This window comes from Rhinopithecus roxellana, chromosome 21, assembly GCF_007565055.1.
Source record: "Rhinopithecus roxellana isolate Shanxi Qingling chromosome 21, ASM756505v1, whole genome shotgun sequence".
NCBI lineage: Eukaryota > Metazoa > Chordata > Mammalia > Primates > Cercopithecidae > Rhinopithecus > Rhinopithecus roxellana.
Genome location: NC_044569.1, coordinates 1,026,853 through 1,049,239, shown reverse-complemented (window position 1 = coordinate 1,049,239; position 22,387 = coordinate 1,026,853). Strand labels below are relative to the sequence as shown.

The 22,387-nt window shown below is 42.5% G+C and overlaps 1 protein-coding gene across 1 annotated transcript in view; it reads left to right on the top strand.

Annotated features, from left to right (window-relative positions):
* Positions 1 to 22,387, top strand: part of ABHD3 (abhydrolase domain containing 3) — a 46,729-nt gene that overhangs the window by 13,609 nt on the left and 10,733 nt on the right. Inside the window, 2 exon segments of the mRNA XM_010354880.2 lie at positions 17,340 to 17,452; positions 22,120 to 22,293. Coding sequence (XP_010353182.1) covers positions 17,340 to 17,452; positions 22,120 to 22,293 — 287 coding nt within the window.

Sequence of the window (22,387 nt, the reverse complement as noted above, 5' to 3'; positions counted from 1 at the left end):
TATTTTGTAACTAAACTTTTGTATTTACTACATTTTAACATCAATAATTATTCACCTACATCATTTTTTTTCTACCCTCTCAACCTAGCTTTTCCTGACTCTGGGAAGAACTGGGAAGAGAAGGCCTTATTTTTAATGCAAAACACATTTTCTTTAAAAATTAACCAATGCAAAACAAATTAACTAATACAGTGATTTTTTTTCCACTTACGAAATTTACATTTGTTATGAAACAATTTTGTATGTTATATTTGTATTTTGCCAGCTGAAGTTTACATGGTGGAAATGTTATTGAAACCTTTTAAAATTTATATCAGGTCTTTTTTCCCCCCGTCTAATTCTGAGGTTTTGCTAGGATAGATCTTTCACCTCTTAGAAAATCACTCTATCTGATGTTTCAATCCGTGAGTTGGAATGAGAAATATTCCACTCGCTAACATTTTCTTCAGCTTTTTAACTTTTTACAATCTCAGCAGGTCAAAGGCAATTCTACTAGGATTGAAAGAAACATTTTGGGGGTCATTGATAGAGAATGACATTAAGACTATAAATAATTAAGTCATGCTGGAAATAAAAATTTACAGTCAGGTCACAAATGTCAACACTTTATAAGAACTTGGGAAGAAAAACCTCTTGTACTTTGCTTTACAGTGACTTAGGCACTGGAGGAAATGAAGATCAATACGATTTCGAAAGCAAAAGTAACAGAGTGTTATGGTCTCACGCAAGTGCCTTGTGATAAATAGTTTGATGTGAAGGTTCACATTTCCTCATTCAGTCCAGCCCTTTAGGAATCTCGTAGACAGATAGTACTCTAAAGGGGAAAGATTTGAATGTGTCACTGTGGCCCTGGCCCAGGCAAATCATTTTGAACAGCTCCTGTCTGCTGTGCATTCTTCTAGGACACAAAGCGGGGGAAGACATGGTCTGAGGCTCTCAAGGAAATAATGTGCTGCAAAGCCGAGCTCGTTAGTTCTTTATGAAGTGAGGGACAAAGATCTGTTCATTCAAGCAAAGCCGTGGTGTGTGCCTGTTAAATCAGGCACTGTGCAAGGCAATAGAGTGAAGATATACATATTAATGAGACACAGCCCTAATCTTCAGGAGCTCAAACTTTAGTTATGGGAGAGAGTCAAGTCCATAAAAATATACACAGTGCTAAGTGTAACAGTAGCCTTTGTTAAGGCTACAGAGCGCAAAGGGAAAGAGAACAAAGTGCCTTGGGGAGGTGGGAGAACTTAGAGAGGAGAACTTAGGAGAACTTAGGGAGGAGAACTTAGGGAGGAGAACTTAGAGAGGAGAACTTAAGAGAGGAGAACTTAGAGAGGAGAACTTAGGGAGGAGAACTTAGGGAGGAGAACTTAGAGAGGAGAACTTAGAGAGGAGAACTTAGAGAGGTAGCATTCTAAGTTGGATCTTGAAGGCTGTGATACTGAACCTCCAAAGGGGAGAGAGAGGCTTTCTCAGCACAAAGACCAGGGTATTATAAAGTGCATGCAATAGCAACTACTTACTATGGCTGGATGATGATGATAATTTTATCTAATATTTATGTAATCTGTAGAATGTATCAGTTATGTCTTTTCCTATTTAATCTTCAGAAATAGAAACAGCCCAATGATTTAGGTAAGTATAGCCCCTATTATCTCCCATTTCCTTTTGGAGACAGGGTCTTGCCCTGTTGCCCAGGCTGGAGTGCAGTGGCACAATCACGGCTCACTGTAGCCTCGACCTCCTGGGCTCAAGTAACCCTTCCATCTCAGCTTCCCAAGTAGGTGGAACCAGAGGTCTGTGCCACCATGCCTGGCTGATTTTTTATTTGTTTTTTGTTTGTTGTTGTTGTTGTTTGTAGAGATGGAGTCTCACTATGTTGCCCAGGCTGCTCTTAAACTCCTGCGCTCAAGCAATGCTCCCACAGTGCTGAGATTCCAGGTGTGAGCCACTGCACCTGGCCCTATCCTGCATTTTACAGATAAAGAAAACAAGACACTGGTAGGTTAGGAACTTACCCCTCCCAATCAATGGCAGAACCAGGATTCAGACCCAGATGATCTAACTATGTGCTTATGTTCTTGACCATTATGCTTTATGCTTTCTTACTATTCTGGAAGTGGCAGGAATTTTTCTAGAAGGGTAGGGCCAGATTTTGAAGAATCACATGTAGAATCCTAAGAAACCTGGTAGTGAATCATTGATATTTTGAAGCAAGAGCATAATTTGATCATGGTCATGTTTTAGAAAGAGAACCATGGCAGTAGTGTGTAGGAAAGAAAGAGATGGAGGGGAAGGAGGCTGGAGGCTGGAGGCTGGGAGGCCAGTTAGAAAGCAGTTACTACAGACCTACATGGAGTTTGGAGTTGGAAAGCAGATGGAAGGGGAATAAAGAAGAAATAACAAAAATGAGTAGTGTTCATGGGGAAGAAAATAGTATTAGTTGTATTGTGGGAAGTAAAGACAAGGGAGTCAAAGATAATATTTCTAGCTTGGCTGGCTGATGGAAGATGCTGGTATTTGAAATAGGAAATTTAGAAGAATTTGTGAGATTATGATGTAACAAAGATAACAGATTCCGTTTTAGATGATTAGGGTGCTTTTAGATCATCTCGGTAGAAATTTTTAGTAAGTTTGTGGATGTACTGGACTGGCTTTCAGGAGAAAATACGCAAGCAAGAGAGAGACAGACTGAGATTATCATTGTGCAGGTGGAAGCTCAAGAGTAGCTGAGATTAGTTAGGGCATGTGTAGAGTAAAAGGGGAGATTGATGGTTAGAAGCTTAAGAAACAACAGGCTGGGAGTGGTGGTTCACACCTGCAGTCCCAACACTTTGGGAGGCCCAGGTGGGAGGATCACTTGAGCCCAGAAGTTGAAGATCAGCCTGGGCAACATAATGAAACCCTGTCTCAAATATATGTGTGTGTATATATATGATATATATATATAAAATGTGTATATATATTATATATTATATATATAAATATATTGTATATATTATATATTATATATAGCATATCGTATATAATATATTGTATATATTATATATGTAAAATATATTGTGTATATATTATATATATATTTTAAAAAGAAAAAAGAAGCAACAAATAGGAAGGAGGAGAGAAAAAGAGAAGGATGCTTTAAAAAATTCTCTCCTTAGCATTTAAAGTTAATTAGAAATTTGCTTTGAAATAGTATAGCAACCCAGTAATTTTCAGCCCATAAGCTTTAATTGTATTTTTGAAAAACCTCCAAGAAGAATTCACTGAGTTCTAAGAAAGATAAGAGTAGCTGGGTCTCTGGAGTCTTACACAGTATGTCCGTTAAATTTTGATTAACTAGTACCCCCCAGCATATATGTGTCTCAGAATAGCTAATAACACACTTAGCTGTTAGAGTTACAGTCTGGCAGGCAGCTTGGGTTTATGTAGCAGAAAGGACCTTGGACTCAGTAAGAAGTCCCAAGTTCAAGTTCTGTTGTCACCACTAACCAGCTATAAGTGGTAAAGTACAAGTCAAATAACCTGTCTGTTTCTCTTTTCTTAACTTTGAAATATAATAATGTGTACTTTGAAATATAATAATGTGTACTTGCCACCTCACAAGGTTGTTTCAAGTTCACATGAAATAATAAACATGAGGCTGAGCACGGTGGCTCACACCTGTAATCCCAACACTTTAGGAGGCTGAGGTGGGCAGATCTCTTGAGGCCAGGAGTTCGAGATCAGCCTGGCCAATATGGTAAAACCCCATCTCTGCTAAAAATACAAAAAATTGGCCGGGCGCGGTGGCTCAAGCCTGTAATCCCAGTACTTTGGGAGGCCGAGACGGGCGGATCAAGAGGTCAGGAGATCGAGACCATCCTGGCTTACACGGTGAAACCCCGTCTCTACTAAAAAATACAAAAAACTAGCCGGGCGAGGTGGCGGGCGCCTGTAGTCCCAGCTACTCGGGAGGCCGAGGCAGGAGAATGGCGTAAACCCGGGAGGCGGAGCTTGCAGTGAGCTGAGATCCAGCCATTGCATTCCAGCCTGGGTGACACAGCGAGACTCCGTCTCAAAAAAAAAAAAAAAAAAAAAAAAAAAAAAAAAAATTAGCCAGACATGGTGGCACATACCTGTAGTCCCAGCTACTTAGGAGGCTGAGGCAGGAGAATCATTTGAACCCAGGAGGTGGAGGTTGCAGTGAGCCAAGATGGCATCACTGCACTCCAGCCTGGGCGACAGAGCAAGACTCCATCTCAAAAACAAACAAACAAAAAGAAAGAAACAGTAAACTTAAAATATCTTGTAAAATAAAACTTTTTAGGGCCAGGCACAGTGGCTCATGCCTGTAATCCCAGAACTTTGGGAGGCTGAGGCAGGCAGATCACTTGAGCCCAGGAGTTTAAGACCAGCCTGGCCAACATGGAGAAACCCTATCTCTATTAAATTAAAAAAATAATAAAAAAACAGGCCAGGCACGGTGGCTCACGCCTGTAATCCCAGCACTTTGGGAGGCCGAGGTGGGTGGATCATGAGGTCAGGAGTTTGAGACCGGTCTGGCCAACATGGCAAAATTCCGTCTTTACTAAAAATACAAAAATTAGCCGGGCATGGTGGCATATGCCTGTAATCCCAGCTACTTGGAAGGCTGAGGCAGGAAAATCACTTGAACCCAGGAGGCGAAGGTTGCAGTAAGCCCAGATCATGCCACTGCACTCCAGCCTGGGCGACAGAGTGAGGCTCCTTCTCAAAAAAATTTAATTAATTAAAATTAAAATTAAATAAAGTTTTTTATAACTCAAGGCATAATTGCTACTGTATTAACTCATTAGATCATTAGGGTATAAGAAGTATACATTTAATTAGTTTACTTCCTTGAAATTCTTTTTTAAAGTACTTGTTCTAAAAGGATATAATTGTAATTACCTTTGGTCATTCTACATCCTTGTTATTCTTTTTTGAGTTGGATCAAAAAATGAGATGTTAATATTGATTATTAGAGTTAGTGTTGATATTTAGATCTCTTGATAATCCTGCTTCTTTCTGTCTTCAAGCTAAGAACAATTACTGTGTCATACTAGAGGAACTCTGATGTTTATTTATACCTCACCTTGTTCCAGAAAGAATTTAATGTGGCTCAGACCCAGAGTAAGCGAGACTTTAGGGTAGGCATAAAAAAGAACAAAAGATGAATCAGCAGAGATCAAACAGGAAGGAACTGTCTCTAACAGAAATTAGCTCACAGGAACTAGCAAAGGTGAAATGAAATTTAGGGTAAGCAGTTCTCCTAGGAGTGGAAATGTTAGAGATATACTTAGAATTTATAGAGATTACTATGGCTCCTACAAAGGAGAATAAGGAAGTAGAAATTTTCCACTGCCATTGTGTCCTCATTTCCAATTAGTTATTGTAGGATTGGGGGAAAGCCAAAGGCCTTTCTTACTAGGAAATGAGCATCCTGTACTAACTTTTCTCCTTGGGTCTGTTTCCTACAGTAGACAGACAATCCGAGTCTCAGTGGAGCAAACCTCAGATATCCCCGTAGGATTCTAGGAGCCTTGGAATAGATGGGACTTTTTCTTCTGCCCTGCAGATTGGTTTTCAAGGATAGGAATCCAGGTTACCCACAAATTCCCTAATATTGTTGATTACTTTGTGAACTTGTTTAGGAATGGTAACTTACAAATAACTTAGCCAAAATTTGTTGAAAGCTCTTTTTAGTTATAGGATCTATAACTAAAAGCTGTAAATTTAGTTGTACATCCTATAACTAATATTCAAAATAGGTAAATATGTAGACACAGAAAGCTATTTTTAGTTATAGGATCTTGGGTTCCCTATTTTTAGTTATAGGATCATGCAGACTTCTGTGTTCCTAACCCAATAAGAAAAGCATCCTAGCCACTTTGGGAAATAGTCTGGCAGTTCCTCCAAAAGTTAAAATAGATTTACCATATGACCCAGAAATTCCTGAAATGAAAATATATGTTCTCACAAAAACTTATACATGGGCCAGGCACAGTGGCTCATACCTGTAATCCCAGCGCTTTGGGAGGCCGAGGCAGGAGGATCACTTGAGTCCAGGAGTTCAAGACCAGTCTAGGCAACATAGTGAGACCTTGTCTCTACAAAAACAAAAAATAGCCAAGTGTGGTGGCATGTGCCTGTTATCCCAGCTACGTGGGGGGCTGGGTGCAGGGGGACTGCTGGAGCCCAGGAGTCTGAGGCTTCCGTGAGCTGTGTTTGTACCATTGCACTCCAGCTTGGGCAATAGAGACCCTGTCTCTAAAAAATAAAAATAGGCCAGGCACAGTGGCTCACACCTGTAATCCCAGCACTTTGGGAGGCCAAGGCAGATGGGTCACAAGGTCAGGAGATCGAGACCATCCTGGCTAACACAGTGAAACCCCATCTCTACTAAAAATACAAAAAAAAAAAAAAAAAAAATTAGCCAGGCGTGGTGGTGGGCACCTGTAGTCCCACCTACTTGGGAGGCTGAGGCAGGAGAATGGTGTGAACTCGGGAGGCGGAGCTTGCAGTGAGCCGAGATTGCGCCCCTGCACTGTAGCCTCGGCATCAGAGCGAGACTCCGTCTCAAAAAAAAAAAAAAAAAGGAATGAAGTCTTGAATGTATGGATGCACTTTGAAAGCATTATGCTAAGTGAAGAAGCTCATCTCAACATACCACATACTGTATCAGTCCATTTATATGAAATATTCAAAATAGGCAAATCTATAGACACAGAAAGTAGATTAATGATCACCTAAGGCTTGAGGTGGAGGATGATTGCTAATAGTAGGAGGTTTCTTTTTGGTGTGATAAAAATATTCTTAAATTTTGATGGCACAACTCTGAATATGTGAAAAACCATTGACTTGTACCTGAATTATGGTATGCAAATGACATCTCATAAAGCTTTTAAAAAGAAAATCCTCCTTTAAGTGCTTTCTAGTTCAAGTTAGAGCTGGCTCAGCAGTTAAGGGAGGGCCAAGAAGGTCAAGCAGAAGCTAGAAAATAATTTAAAGCAGCACTGCCCAAAATGTGGCCTGTGGACCAACTCTGTTCCTCAGGGTACCTGACTCCAGTCCCAGACCAGATGAGGAGCTGAGATAGAATGTAAGCCAACTTAGGCCGGATGTGGTGGCTCATGCCTGTAATCCCAGCACTTTGGGAGGCCAACACGGGTGGACCACTTGAGGCCAGGAGTTTGAGACCAGCCTGGCCAACATGATGAAACCCCATCTCTACTAAAAATACAAAAATTAGCTGGGTGTGGTGGCGCATGCCTGTAATCCCAGTCACTTGGGAGGCTGAGACAGGAGAATCATTTGAACCCAGGAGGCAGAGGTTGCAGTGAGCCAAGATCACACCACTGCACTCCAGCCTGGTCAGCAGAGTGAGGCTCAGTCTCAAAAAAAAAAAAAAAAAAAAAAAAACCCTCCTCATTCCATAGGTGAGGACACCTCTGGAGAAGTGGGGTGACAGTCAGAAGTCATAAAGCTGATTAGTGGTCTTATGGCAGGAGCTCGGGCTGTGCAGCCTAGCGTCTTGACCTTTCAATACTGGCTTCCAGTCAAGTCAGCCTGAAAATCTGGGAATAGACGGAAGGAGGGTTTTCAGAGAGAGGATCGTCCCCCTAACCTCAGATTCTTTAGGGTTAAAGACTCAGGTCTAGAGAAATCTGTTCTTGTTTCCTATTAGCTTTTCCTCCTTAGCTTTTCCAAGAAGCTAGTAGTGTAGGAGGGACTTAGAGCTCTTCCCCCACCCCATCACCCCAGCTCCTCCACCTCACCCCACCATGGGCCATTTTCTGAAAAAGGCATTTAGAAAGGATTAAGGGACCTGCCTGACAGCCTGAGGAAGGAGGGGTATAGAGGTCAGGGCCGGCCAGGGCACAATTCAGTTTCAAACTTCTACTTTTAGGCAGTGCCTTTCTCACGTGCAGTACCTCCCTACTGGACATTGTTCCACCCAAGTCAGCCCTTTCCTAAGTGCTTCAAAATAACCTGTCCCTGCTCCCCTTACCTTCATCTATATAACAACCTAGGGAGGCTGGTCTCAGCCAGGTGTAGGTGTGAACACATTTAATCCTTGAGAATTTTCTCCCAACATTGATGGGTCCAGTCCAATAATAACAAAAATTTTAAATGTAGAAGATTGTGGCCAGGCGTGGTGGCTCACATCTGTAATCCCAGCACTTTAGAAGGTCAAGCCAGGAAGATCACTTGAGCCCAGGAGTTGGAGACCAGCCTGGGCAACATAATGAGACCTTATCTCTACAAAAAATTTAAAAATTAGCTGGGTATGGGCATGGTGGCATGTGCCTGTAGTCCCAGCTACTCAGGAGGTTGAGGCAGGAGGATCGCTTGAGCCCAGGAGGTCAAGGCTGCAGCGAGCCATGATCATGCCACGGCACTGCAACCTGGGCAACAGAGCAAGAACCTAGCTCAAAAAAAAGTTCAAAATAAAAGAGAAAGAATGTTTTGTTGAATAATGGAAGAGTTTTAGAAATAATAATTTAATAGCTAGCTGTCATGCTTAATATGTGTCAGATGATCCTGTAAGATAAGAGATGTTTGGAAGTACTTCCCCATACACTTCAAGGAATCCAAGAGGTTCAGACCCACATAGAACTAGAGTTCCCTTCTCCCAAGTCACTCCAGATAGGTTTTATCATTTTTACCACTGCAGCATCCTCCTCTTGGCTTAGCTCTCACCCTACTTACTCTCTTGGTGCAGAGGTTCTCAACTCTGGCCGCCCATTAGAGTCCCCTGGGAAGCACTGAAAACTACTGCTCCCTGGTCAGGTGTGGGGGCTCACACCTGTAATCCCAGCACTTGAGAGGCCAAGGCGAGTGATTGCATGAGGCCAGGAGTTTGAGACCAGCTTGGCCAACATGGTGAAACTCCTTCTCTACTAAAAGTACAAAAATTAGCCAGGCATGGTGGCGGGTGCTCTAATCCCAGCTACTCAGGAGGCTGAAGCAGGAGAATCGCTTGAACCCAGGAGGTGGAGGTTGCAGTGAGCTGAGACTGTGCCAATGCACTCCAGCCTGGGTGACAGAGCAAGACTGTCTCACAAAAACAAAAACAAAAAAACAGCCAGGCGCGGTGGCTCACACCTGTAATCTCAGCACTTTAGGAGGCCGAGGTGGGCGAATCACCTGAGGTCGGAAGTTCCAGACCAGCCTGACCAACATGGAGAAACCCCATCTCTACTAAAAATACAAAATCAGCCAGATGTGGTGGTTCATGCCTGTAATCCCAGCTACTGGGAGGCTGAGGCAGGAGAATCGCTTGAACCTGTGAGGCGGAGGTTGCGGTGAGCTGAGATCGTGCCATTGCACTCCAGCTTGGGCAACAAGAGCGAAACTCCATCTCAAAAAATACTGATCCCTGAACCCCATCCCCCAGAGTTTCTGATTCATTTGGTCTGGGGTGGAGTCCAAGTATCTGTAATTTATTTTAAACACTCCTTGGAGAGTCTAATGTACAAACAGGGCTGAAAATCCCTGGGAGGTGATGAGTAGTCCTGCATGTGATAGCCTCCATGACCCAGGTGAGTCACGAGATTTGCCTCTTAGGAGCCTGGACTGAAAATAACTCCTGGCTGACCTGCTCTAAGCTACTACCAAAACTGCTCATTTATTGGTGTAGCTTGTACAACATGACATCATGAGCATGTACGGCAGCCATCTGGAGCGTTGGCAGGAATGTGGCACAGAGGCCAGCCTCCAGGCTGGCCAGGATATTTCCTGGGGCCCTTTGTTTTATGGTTAGTTGTTTTTAAAAATTAGCAAACTCCCAGGCAAATTTAGACAGTTGGTCATTTAATATGTCTATCAATGACTGGGTGAAATGACTGTTCATTAAACTGCTGATTTTACTTATGTGCCAATAATTTTTCTTTTCTCTGACTCCTTAATTAACTCATATTCCAAAAATAAAATCAATTTTCCTAGGGACGACTTAGGCAGTTTACTAGGTACTGGACAGGGGGTGGGTGAAATGAAAAACACATTACACTGTAGAGATCAATTAGAGAGTGTAATTAGTTCTATTTTAAAAGGATTATTCCTTTTGGGGAGGCCCACAACCACACAGGAATCACAGAGTTCATTTAAATGCATCTTATCAAATATTTGAGTGCAGATCATTAAGTACTTGAGAGAGGAACACGCAATGAAATGTTCTAAGATCCTGATGATCATCAAACATTACAGTTAAGTAAATATGAAACGTCAATGATTTTTTACGAGGCATTCATGTGTCTTTTTCAGTTTTCACTTTGCTGGACAGAAAACTAAAATTCTAGATAGCTTAGTTCAGCATTGGAAGTGCGGTAACCCCAGCCCTGAGAGAGAAGGATTCTGAGTTATGGCTTCCACGACAGATTAGCAAATTAATCTCCTCCAAGAATAGCTAGGGAGAGTCTGGCTACCTGATTAACAGAGGGAATTTTAAAATTTGAGTCTAGGTCAAAAATTGTTTTTTTAATGAAGAGAATTAATTCTAAAACAGAATTTCTAAATCTGGTACAAGAAAATTGTCTTTCAGGTTAGGAGAAATCAGTTTGTCAGCTTTTAAGAAGCCTTAGTTGATTAAGAAGGATAAATGAGATGTAGTCCATAGGTAAATATAAAATATATACTTTATTGTTTTTCTTTTATATATGAATAATAGTAATTATATTTCATTCTCTTAAGTGCATTTTTTTTTTTTTTTTTTTTTTTTTTTTGAGACAGAGTCTCGCTCCGTCACCCAGGCTGGAGTGCAGTGGCCGGATCTCAGCTCACTGCAAGCTCCACCTCCCGGGTTCACGCCATTCTCCTGCCTCAGCCTCCAGAGTAGCTGGGACTACAGGCGCCCGCCAGGTCGCCCGGCTAGTTTTTTGTATTTTTTAGTAGAGATGGGGTTTCACCGTGTTAGCCAGGATGGTCTCGATCTCCTGACCTCGTGATACGCCCGTCTCGGCCTCCCAAAGTGCTGGGATTACAGGCTTGAGCCACCGCGCCCGGCCTTAAGTGCATTTTTAAAAACTAACCTCTTTCAGCCATTAAATTACTGTTGTTGGCCAGGCATGGTGGCTCACGCCTGTAATCCCAGTACTTTGGGAGGCTGAGGCAGGAGGATTGCTTGAGCCCAGGAGTTTGAGACCAGCCTGAGCAACATAATGAGACCTCATTTCTATAAAAAATAATGAAAACAAGTAAATTACTGTCATTGCTCTCTGATCATAGTCACAGTTGGATAATTTAAACAACCTTGGTTTGTAATTATTACCAAATTATTCTAACTTACTGAATGTTTATGTCCAAATATCTACTGGAAGTGATATATCTTTTGGATTTTTCACATTTTTCCCATCCTCATCCCACCCAGAAGGAGTTTCACCACCCAGCAGAATCCTCCCAGCTCTTCCTTCATCCCTCTTCTGATTAGATGTGATTTCATCTACCGGAAGGATAGCTGCCAGTTGCATTAGTAGCCCGAGTAACAGAATTTAACCAGAGTCTTTTGTCTAAAAAGCTTCCAGTTGTATCTTCAGGCCTGAAGACGGTTTCTGCAGAGCCTGCCGATTCAATGTACTGCCCCTTAACTGTCTTTGCTGTGTGTTCTGGGTGAATCTTTAATGGGTCCCAAGTTCTGTAGGCTCTGCTTATTTCTAACTTCAGATCCTGTGAAGAAAGAAGACAGATGATGTTTCCTATTGGAACCCATCAAGGAGCATGAGGCTGTGTGGTAGAACTGCATAGTTGTGCATATCAGAACTTACTAATTAATTGGTCTCCTCCCTTTTAGTCCTGTGTGTCAGTTCAGTTGGACAAAGGTTTATTAACAGAGCTAGAGGTGAAAAGACAGTGATAGAGACTCATGTGGAACAGGGCATGGAGCAGGCTGGACAGGGCAATTAGGAGCAGGATTGAGAACAGCTGTGAGGTCCTAAAAGACAGGGGCCAAGTCTCACCTGTTGTGACATTTATTTATTTTTTGAGACAGGGTCTCACTCTGTCACTCAGGCTAGAGTGCAGTGGCATGATCTTGGCTCACTGCAACCTCTGCTTCCCAGGTTCAATCTATCCTCCCACCTCAACCTCCCAAGTAGTTGGGATTACAGGCATGTGCCACCATGCCTGGCTAACTTTTGTATTTTTTGGTAGATGGGGGGTTTCACCATGTTGGCCAAGCTGGTCTTGAACTCTTGACCTCAAGTGATCTGCTCTCCTCAGCCTCCCAAAGTGCTGGGATTACAGGTATGAGTCACCATGCACAGCCTTGTTGTGGCATTTATTCCATGAACAATTTCAACAGGCAAGGTTGACAGCGAAGGACACCAGGCAGGTGAAGGTCACACAGGTGGCAAGGATATTAAGGGGCCTAGCAGACAAGAGAACAGTATCCCATTGGTCTGTGTCTGTACATTGGAGAAATAATAAAACACAGAGCTGGTAGGGTTGCTCGGCATCATATTGTGGAAAGTCTTGAATGCTTGGCAGAGGCTTAATTCAGTAGGCAGTGGAAAGCTAATGAGAAATTTTAAGCAGAAAGACTGTCATGATTACAGCTGGAAGTGTTCATTAGGAAGATTAATCTGATAGTGCATTGAATGTAGGATTGTGAATGATTATCAGGAAAAACTGGGAGTTAACCAGTTAAGTTTTGTGGCAGTCCAGGTGAGAGGCAAAAAGGCCTTGTAGCAAAGACAGCTGGTGCTACATCCTTACCCCTTGGCACTTACCATTCCCATGTATGCCTTTTTGAGGGCTTCCTCCATCTCTGTGACTGGGGACCTTCTCTAGCCACTGGAGCTGCTGGAACTGCGCTTAGGGCAGACCAGAAGTACCAGGGAGTTAACATCCTCCAGGAGAGCCTTCAACCAGTGGCTGAAAGGGAATTGGTGGATAAATAGCTCACTTGCCACTGGTGGGGATCATTGTAAGCCTTGTTCGACAGTCTCCCAGACTATCCCAGGGAACTTGAGTCCCAGTTGCCCACAGCCATAAACTGCCTGGTATATTTTTCTTACTGACTTCCTGCCTTTCCTGACTCACTCTGCCACTCTCCTGCGGGTGCTTCCTGGTGTCCCCTTCCAAATGAACTGCTGGCACTCACATCCTTGCTTCAGGGGCCCTTTTGAGAGAATCCAGCCCTGTACTAGAGTGGAGAGGAGTTTCCTTTCACTGAAAAGGAAGAAGCTACAGGATTGGGCAGTTTATCAGCTATGTGGTTAAAGGAGAGGGAGAAGGCCATGTCGCCCACAATTTTAACTAGGAAAATGTAAATGCCGTTTATAGGGAAATGGGAAGTTAGGAGAAGCGCTGGGAGTTTTCATGAAGAGGAAAATGGGTTAATCTTTGTGCATTTTGAGTCTGAAGTACTGGTAGAACATTATAGGGCAGCTGCCTGCTGGAACTTGGAAATTTGGATCTGGAGCTGAGGATGCAAGTGACAGTGGAGGTTTAGGTTCAGTCACTGGGGAGAGGTGGTTGATGAAGATACGGGAGTAGATGAGAGCTTCAAGAACTGGGTATTGACCAGAAAATAAGCAGATACAAGCCTAAGATAAAACCTTTGGGAATGAATACCTACCTGCATTTGGGATTGGGGGAAAAGTGACAGTGACTAGGTAGGAAATGGAAAGCTAGCAGAGCCACCGGGGAAGCCAGGGGAGGAGCTAGCAGGAGGCTGACTATGATGGAAAGGTTCCAGATTTGCTGAGTTTCAGAGTTCTGGAAACTGTTGATCTATACCATTGGATCATTATGTATTGAGGCATAAGGAGCTTTATATAGTTTATTTATTCATTTTGAGACAGTCTCAATCTGTCACCAGGGCTGGAGTGCAGTGTCATGATCACAGCTCACAGCAGCCTCTATCTCCCAGTCTCAGGTGATCCTCTACCACACCTGGCTAATTCTGTTTTCTTTTTTTTTGTTTTTTAAGAGACAGGGGTCTTGCTGTGTTGCCCAGGGTGCTCTCAGACTGCTGGGCTCAAGTGATCAGCCCACCTCAGCCTCCCGAGTAGCTGGGACTACAGGCATATGCCACTACACCTGCCTAGCTTTACATATTTTAACATTTTAAGTGTCTATTGCAGTGTAGCACAGCTGGGGCTATAGGGCTATACTATTATAAAAGAAAATAATATATCAGATTGTATAGTGCTTTATCTAGAATGAAGGCAGTGCCAGAAATCCACACTCCTTCACTGGCAATATTATCAGTATTGATCTTAATGCAATCTATTTGGAGAAAAACATTTAGGGAAAAATCAGTCCCTGTATCTGAGGGTACCAGATATTGATTTATTCACTCTATACCTCATGGAACCCTGGTGCTTTACAAGAATTAGGTTTTACTACAAACATACAATGCAGCCTCTGCTAATCTGTGAGCTTTGGCAAATTACTCAACCTTGCCGGGCCTTAATTTCCTTATGTACAAATAAGGAACCAAGTGACATCTATGGTCCTTTTGACACAAAGATTCTGTGATCCTAGCAGTTTTCCTTAGGGCTTTTTCTTATGCCCTAACTCTGTAGGTGTCTATATGTATGCATTCTTACATATACACATATAGTTAAAGCCTGTATAATAGCAATGTATGTTGGGGACTATTCATAAATAATTCAGAAATTTTAAAGGTGTGCAGTGTGAATAGACTCAATCAAAATGCTGAGTAAGGATGATTTCATCACCCAGGTTCTCATGACAAATTCTGAAGTCACTATGAATGAGCCTAGTATAAAATATTTTCTGTTTAGATTTTACGTTGAATTTGTGCTCCCCTTTGTGACTGAAGTGCATTCAGTCACAAAGTTTTTTTTTTTTAAGTATCTGAGCATAGTCACTTATTAGCTGTTAAGATGTTACAGGAGTTATTTAACCTCTCAATTCAGTTTCCTCATTTATAAAATAGAAACACTGGAGTCTTCCTCAGGATTTTGTGGACACAAATTTAATGTTTCAATAAATGTTAGTGATGGAAAATATTGTCAGGTTAACGTTTTTCTTTCGGAGAGTCACATATTTGCAGATATCAAAAAGATGCCAGTAGGGAATAGGCTGTGTTTTAGGGATGAGTTTAACTGAGGCAGTTGTTAAAAATTATAATTTTCAGGCCGGGCACGGTGGCTCAAGCCTGTAATCCCAGCACTTTGAGAGGCCGAGACAGGCGGATCACGAGGTCAGGAGATCCAGACCATCCTGACTAACACGGTGAAACCCCGTCTCTACTAAAAATACGAAAAACTAGCCGGGCGAGGTGGCGGGCGCCTGTAGTCCCAGCTACTCCGGAGGCTGAGGCAAGAGAATGGTGTAAACCCGGGAGGTGGAGCTTGCAGTGAGCTGAGATCCGGCCACTGCACTCCAGCCTGGGAGACAGAGCCAGACTCTGTCTCAAAAAATAATAATAATAATAATAAAATAAAAATTATAATTTTCTCAGGCTACTCATTAGTGATTGAACATTGGGTAATACAAAACCTTCCTAGTATGATCATGGTTTATTGACATAATGAAATTGGGTGGTGTAGATAACTAGTTTCCATGTTTTCTTCCAGTAATGTTACCAGATTCCCCTCCTTGTTATTAAATTTCTGGTTATTTTTTCTCAAAGATACTTAATTCTTCTTCTTCTTCTTTTTTTTTTTTTTTTGAGACGGAGTCTCACTCTGTCGCCCAGGCTGGAGTGCAGTGGCCGGATCTCAGCTCACTGACTGCAAGCTCCGCCTCCCGGGTTTATGCCATTCTCTTGCCTCAGCCTCCAGAGTAGCTAGGACTACAGGCGCCCGCCACCTCGCCCGGCTAGTTTTTTGTATTTTTTAGTAGAGACGGGGTTTCACCGTGTTAGTCAGGATGGTCTCGATCTCCTGACCTTGTGATCCGCACGTCTCAGCCTCCCAAAGTGCTGGGATTACAGGCTTGAGCCACCGTGCCCGGCCCCACATATACTTAATTCTGACACACACGCACTCACATATATTCTACAGAGAGGATTGCCCCCTCCTCCCAGATCTCAAGTGAAGTATCCGTGATGCTTTTCTGCTCTTCTGCTACAGAGCCCTTATTGATGACGTTCACATGAAAACCATTTGTTTAAATGCATTATATATTGAAGCATGATCAACTTTACATATTTTAACATTTTAAGTGTCTACTGCAGTAGTATAGCTGAGGCTATCTGTATATACATACTATTAGAAAAGAAAATATTTGGCCGGGCACAGTGGCTCATGCCTGTAATCTCAGCACTGTGGGAGGCTGGGGTGGGCAGATCATTTGAGGTCAGGAGTTCCAGACCAGCCTGGCCAACATGGTGAAACCCTGTCTCTACGAAAAATACAAAAACAATAGGCTGGGCATGGTGGCTCACACCTGTAATCCCAGCACTTTGGGAGGCTGAGGTGGGCAGATCACTTGAGGTCAGGGGTTCAAGATCAGCCTGGTCCACATGGTGAAATCCCATCTCTACTAAAAATGCAGAAATTAGCCGGGCATGGTGGTGGGTGTCTGTAACCCCAGCTACTCAGGGGACTGAGGCAGGAGAATCACTTGAACCTAGGAGGCAGAGGTTACAGTGAGCCAAGATCACACCACTGCATTCCAACCTGGGCAACAGAGCAAAACTCCATCTCAAAAAATATATATATATATTTTTAAAGTTACTTTGGGCCAGGCACAGGCTCATGCCTATAATCTGAACACTTTGGGAGGCCAAAGCAGGTGAATCACTGGAAACCAGGAGTTCAAGACTAGCCTGGACAACATAGCAAGACCCCCTGTCTCTACAAAACATTTTTAAAAAATTCTCTGTTTGTGGTGGCCTGTACCTGTGGTTCCAGCTACTTGGGAGTTTGAGGTCAGAGGATTGCTTGAGCCTGGGAGGCCAAGCCTGCAATGAGCTGTGATCATGGTACTGCAGTCTAGCCCGAGTGACAGTGCAAGACCCTGTCTTACCAAAAAAAAAAAAAAAGTTATTTTTGGCTTTGGGGTTACAGGTTGTTCTTTGTTTAATAGAAGCATAATTCTCTGGTTTTTTTCCTAAACTGCTCTGGTTAAGTTGGAGACACATTTGTGTATGGTACTAAAATTTAAGGTATTTGTATTGGTCTTGCCCCATCTGCATCAAGCCTTCCTTGCATGTTCATGGTCTTTTTGTTAGTGCCAACTCTAACTGTGCTGACTTTAAATGGCATATGTATGCACTGCAAGACAGGAAAATGATAAATTATTAATACTACGGTACGTGCAAAGGTTATTTTCTCATATGTATGACTTCTTGCTCCTGTTTACATTTCTGCATTTTACAAATCATTAACCTCACATTCTAATTTTTGTGCTTTACTTGTCACTTCTTCTAGACACCAAGGACTTACTGTTGTGCTAACACTGAAGACTTGGAGACAGTTATTCACCATGTACACAGCCTGTACCCTTCTGCTCCTTTCCTGGCAGCAGGGGTTTCAATGGGAGGGTAAGGTTTTCCTTTCTAAAATAATCTCTGAGAGGGAAGCTATTTTATTGGCTGTCTCTTTGAGAGGACTATAAGCTAGCTATATGGACACTTTTTAAATACATGTCTGATTATGTTTATCGTATTTTATTTATTAAATGCGGTTGAATGAACGAAGAAAGGAAATAATTAATTCAGGTGAATTTTAATATTTTTCTTAACTACGGGTCTCTGTGACTGCGGATTTTGTGAGCCTGAAGGCTTGTCCGAAGCCCATGAAGTTGATTGCATCACTCACCGGCTGCCATGTTGACCTTCTGATTCCTGACGCACTCCCAGCCATCCCTGGAGCTGCGTTCTGAAGCTGAACTTGTAGCATGACTTTCATCACTCCAGTTACAGAAATAATCACTTATTGCTCTCTCCAGCTGCAGTGGCCTTCAAAATTATTTTTCCCCAGGTGGTATTTTGTTTTGTTTTGTTTTGTTGCTGGGCAAATGGACCTACTATGGAGTGCGCTCCTAGAAACTGAAGTTTTGTTAACCCCTTACTCCAGCTGCTATTTTAAGCATATAGGTATTGTGATTTATGCTGCTTGCCATTACTTTGGGGCTTATTTGGAACTTTTCTATTTAGGCTTATTTCTACTAATTGTTTTTGGGGTTTTTTTGTGGTTGTTCTACTGATGGTGAGCTTAAGGAAATCCAAAATTTTTATTGTCTGAAATTTTACTATGCTTTTCGATTCCCAAAGCCATTGTCCAAAACTAGTTTTTTAAATCAGCAAATACTTAAGATAGAAAATGATATTTTTTTCATAATTTTATAATTGGTTTATCTGTCATTTCAGTTTTTAGAACATCGTAGGAGTTTATTCACTTGAAAATGAACAGCATTTTTCTACAGCCAGTGGCTGTGAGAAAGAAACAAAATTAATTTTTTTAAAAGAAAATGAACAGCATTTATAAATGATAGACTCTAAAAAACAGGCCTTTAACCACGGCTTTTTAGATTCTGATAAACTTAAAACTAACAAGAAAAGAATACATTTCTTACATTAGCATGGAAAGTCTGACTTGACCTACTAAAGGAAGAACTCTCAATCAATGGAGAAAACCCAAGCAGAATCTCTGAATTGTGCTTAATGGACAGACTTTAGCTTCTCTTTCCTTTCCCCCATAATGTGAACCTTAAAGTACAGGGTGAGAGCTGAACTTTTCCCTTAATCATATAAATGCTTGGCTTTTTTAAAGGCCAGAACTTACATAAACAGGTCCAGATTCTCTATTCAGAGGCTCGTGGGAAATGTCTATTCATGCCACATTGAAGCCTCCGTGCCTGAAAGCAGAACTTGGCCATTAGCCTTTACAGCTGGTTGAATATTAATGTCTCGTGAATTGTTAGACGGAAGCACCCCTTCTAGTTGCCTAGCACTGTGACACCATCACAAGTGGGCTTACCACTTGGGGATGTGTTTTATATCTTGACACATTTTTTCTTATGGAGATGCAACACACAAAAACAGTCCGTGGATGATCCTTATGCCCAGCGCCCCATGGACTGGGGTACTCCCTGTGATAGCGTCTGTGATGCCCTTGGGGCCAAATGCCAGCAACTCATGGATCATCTCGTTTCATCAGTGTCACCCCCTCCTTTCCCTCTCAACTCTGATTATTGTGAACGAAATCTCAGACATCACTTATAAATAGTTGGTATCTCTAAAAGGTGGGCCAGGCATGGTGTCTTATACCTGTAGTCCCAACTCTCTGAGAGGCTGAGGCAGGCAGACCACCTGAGGTCAGGAGTTCAAAACCAGCCTGGTCAACACGATGAAACCCTGTCTCCACTAAAAATACAAAAAATTACCAGGGCGTGGTGATGCATGCCTGTAATCCCAGCTACTCGGGAGACTGAGGCAGGAGAATCGCTTGAACCCAGGAGGTGGAGGTTGCAGAGGGCTGAGATCACACCACTGCACTCCAGCCTGGGCGACAGAGCAAGACTCCGTCTCACACACACAAAAACACACACAAAAAAAGGCCGGGCGCAGTGGCTCACACCTATAATCCCAGCACTTTGGGAGGCCAAGGCAAGTGGATCACCTGAGTTTGGGAGTTCGAGACCAGCCTGACCAATGTGGAGAAACCCTGTCTCTACTAAAAATACAAAATTAGCCTGGCATGGTGGTGCTTGCCTGTAATCCCAGCTACTCGGGAGGCTGAAGCAGGAGAATCTCTTGAACCAGGGAGGCAGAGGTTGCGGTGAGCTGACATTGTGCTATTGCACTCCAGCCTGGGCAACGAGGGGAAAACTCCATCTCAAAAAAAAAAAAAAAAAAAAAAAGTGGAGTTTACCTTTGTTGTTGTTGTTGAGACGGAGTCTCCCACTGTCACCCGGGCTGGAGTGCAGTGGTGCGATCTTAGCTCACTGCAACCTCTGCCTCCTGGATTCAAGTAATTCTCCTGCTTCAGCCTCACGAGTTGCTGGGATTACAGGCGCCCACCACCATGCCCAGCTAATATTTGTATTTTTAGTAGAGAGGGGGTTTCACTATGTTGTCCAGGCTGGTCTCAAACTCCTGACTTCGTGATCTGCCTGCCTCAGCCTCCCAAAGTGCTGGGATTATAGGCATAAGCCACTGCGCCCAGCTGGAGTTTATCTTAAAACAAGCAACAACAACAAAAAAACCATATTACTATTATTACACCTGAACAAAATTAACACTAATTTCAAACTATCATCCAGTATTCAGTAAGTGTTCACATATCCCAAATAGTCTGTTGGCTTGTTTGGTTTTAGTTTAGTTAGGAGCCAGAAAAAGTCTATACATTGAGATTGGTATGCCTTTTAAGTCTCTTAATCCAGGGGTTATTTCTCTCTCTCTCTCTCTCTCTCTCTCTTTTTAGCTTGTTTTTTTCTTTTGGTGAGAAATAGGGTCCTTTCCGTATAGAAGTAAAACGGTCTTTTTGGGGACAACATCTTGGCATCATTTTGTTTCTGAGTAATAACCAAGATGTATCTCACCTGCTTGGTCATATCTACTTCTGAATCTTCCTAGTCCTGAGTTTCCCTTCAAGCCCTTCCAACTTGTACATTTTACCAGCCTCCCAACAATATCTGACCTCCCATCAAAGAGTAGGGCCACCAAAACTAGGACTCTAGAATGAACCCTTTGCAGAAGAGTAAGCATTGTCCTATATATGGTTTGGTGAACCACAATACTGTGTACATTTAGTTCAGTTGTTGTGAAGAATCATTTTCAAAAGCTAAATGTCCACTTTCCATCTAAAACTTCATCACATTCACCCCTGCAAGTCATTTGGACTGGAAAAAAGAATGAGGGAGAATTGTAACCCATTTCTCCTATTTCAAAACCTGGACAATTGAAGAAATCAAGTACAAAAAAATATAATGAGAAACAATTAGGATATCATCCTGTTACTTGGCAGCGTTAAACTTTAGATTTTCAACATTGTGTATGTAGATTAGACATGATTATGGTCTCTCTTACCAAAACAGAATTAGCATAGAATCAAGAAAATTAATAGAACAAAAAGAAAAGAAGAAAATATGTGTTAGGAAATAAGGACAAATAACAGGAATAGAAAGAGAAAACAAGTTACTTTAGGGGTCAACTGTTCTGCCACAGCTCAGAAAGTCTAGACTAGAGAGCGATTTAGAAACTTGCCACAAGGTGCAAGGATCCTTGGCAGCTAGGGTAGCGATCCAGACCAGTTAACTCACAATCTCTCAGGGTGAGACCCAGACATCAGTAGTCATTTACAAACTCCCCAGGAGCTAGAGACCAGCCTGAGCAAGATAGTGAGACCTCATCTCTATTTAAAAAAAAAAAAAAAACAAAACGTTTTTTTTTCTTTCATTAGCTGGGCATGATGGCAGACTCATATAGTCCCAGATACTGGGGAGGGTAAGGTGAGAGGATCACTTAGCCTAGGAGATCAAGGCTGCCCTAAGGTGTGATTGTGTCACTGCACTCCAGCCTGGGCTACAGAGCCTATCTCAAAAAAAAAAAAAGAGAGAGAGAAAGAAAGAAAGAAAAACAAGGCCAGGTGCAAAGGCTGTAATCTTAGCACTTTGGGAGGCTGAGGTGTGCAGATCACTTGAGGTCAGGAGTTCAAAAGCAGCCTGGTCAACACGATGAAACCCTGTCTCTACTAAAAATACAAAAAATTACCAAGGCGTGGTGATGCACGCCTGTAATCCCAGCTACTCGGGAGGCTGAGGCAGGAGAATCGCTTGAACCCAGGAGGTGGAGGTTGCAGAGGGCCGAGATCACACCACTGCACTCCAGGCTGGGTGACAGAGCGAGACTCTGTCTTAGAAAAGCACACACACACACACACACAAAATACTCTGGGTGATTCCAGCATGCAGTCACATTTGAAAACCTCTCTTAGGGTGGATTTCTCTTATGTTTGACTTCATAGGATCCATATATAAGAAATAACTATGATTTGTCCCATTGACCACATAGTTGACTGCAAGACAAATAAATATATGAACATAAGGAAAGAATGAAGATGTTTGCATGCTTTTCCATGATAGAGGACTTAAACACTAGTTTATATTTTTCTTCTCCATAGTTAACATAAAGTCTGTAGTTAGAAATGGATGTCCTGTGTGATAAAACAAATTAATCACTGAGTTTCCTGTTTCTCCCCATTTTAGAATGCTGCTTCTAAATTACCTGGGCAAAATTGGGTCTAAAACTCCTTTGATGGCAGCTGCAACTTTTTCCGTTGGTTGGAACACCTTCGCTTGCTCAGAGTCATTGGAGAAACCACTGAACTGGCTGCTTTTTAATTACTATTTGACAACCTGCCTTCAGTCTTCAGTTAATAAGTGAGTCATCTTTAAAATCTGTTATCTCGCTAGGCACGGTGGCTCATGCCTGTAATCCCAGCACTTTGGGAGGCCGAGGCGGGCAGATCACCTG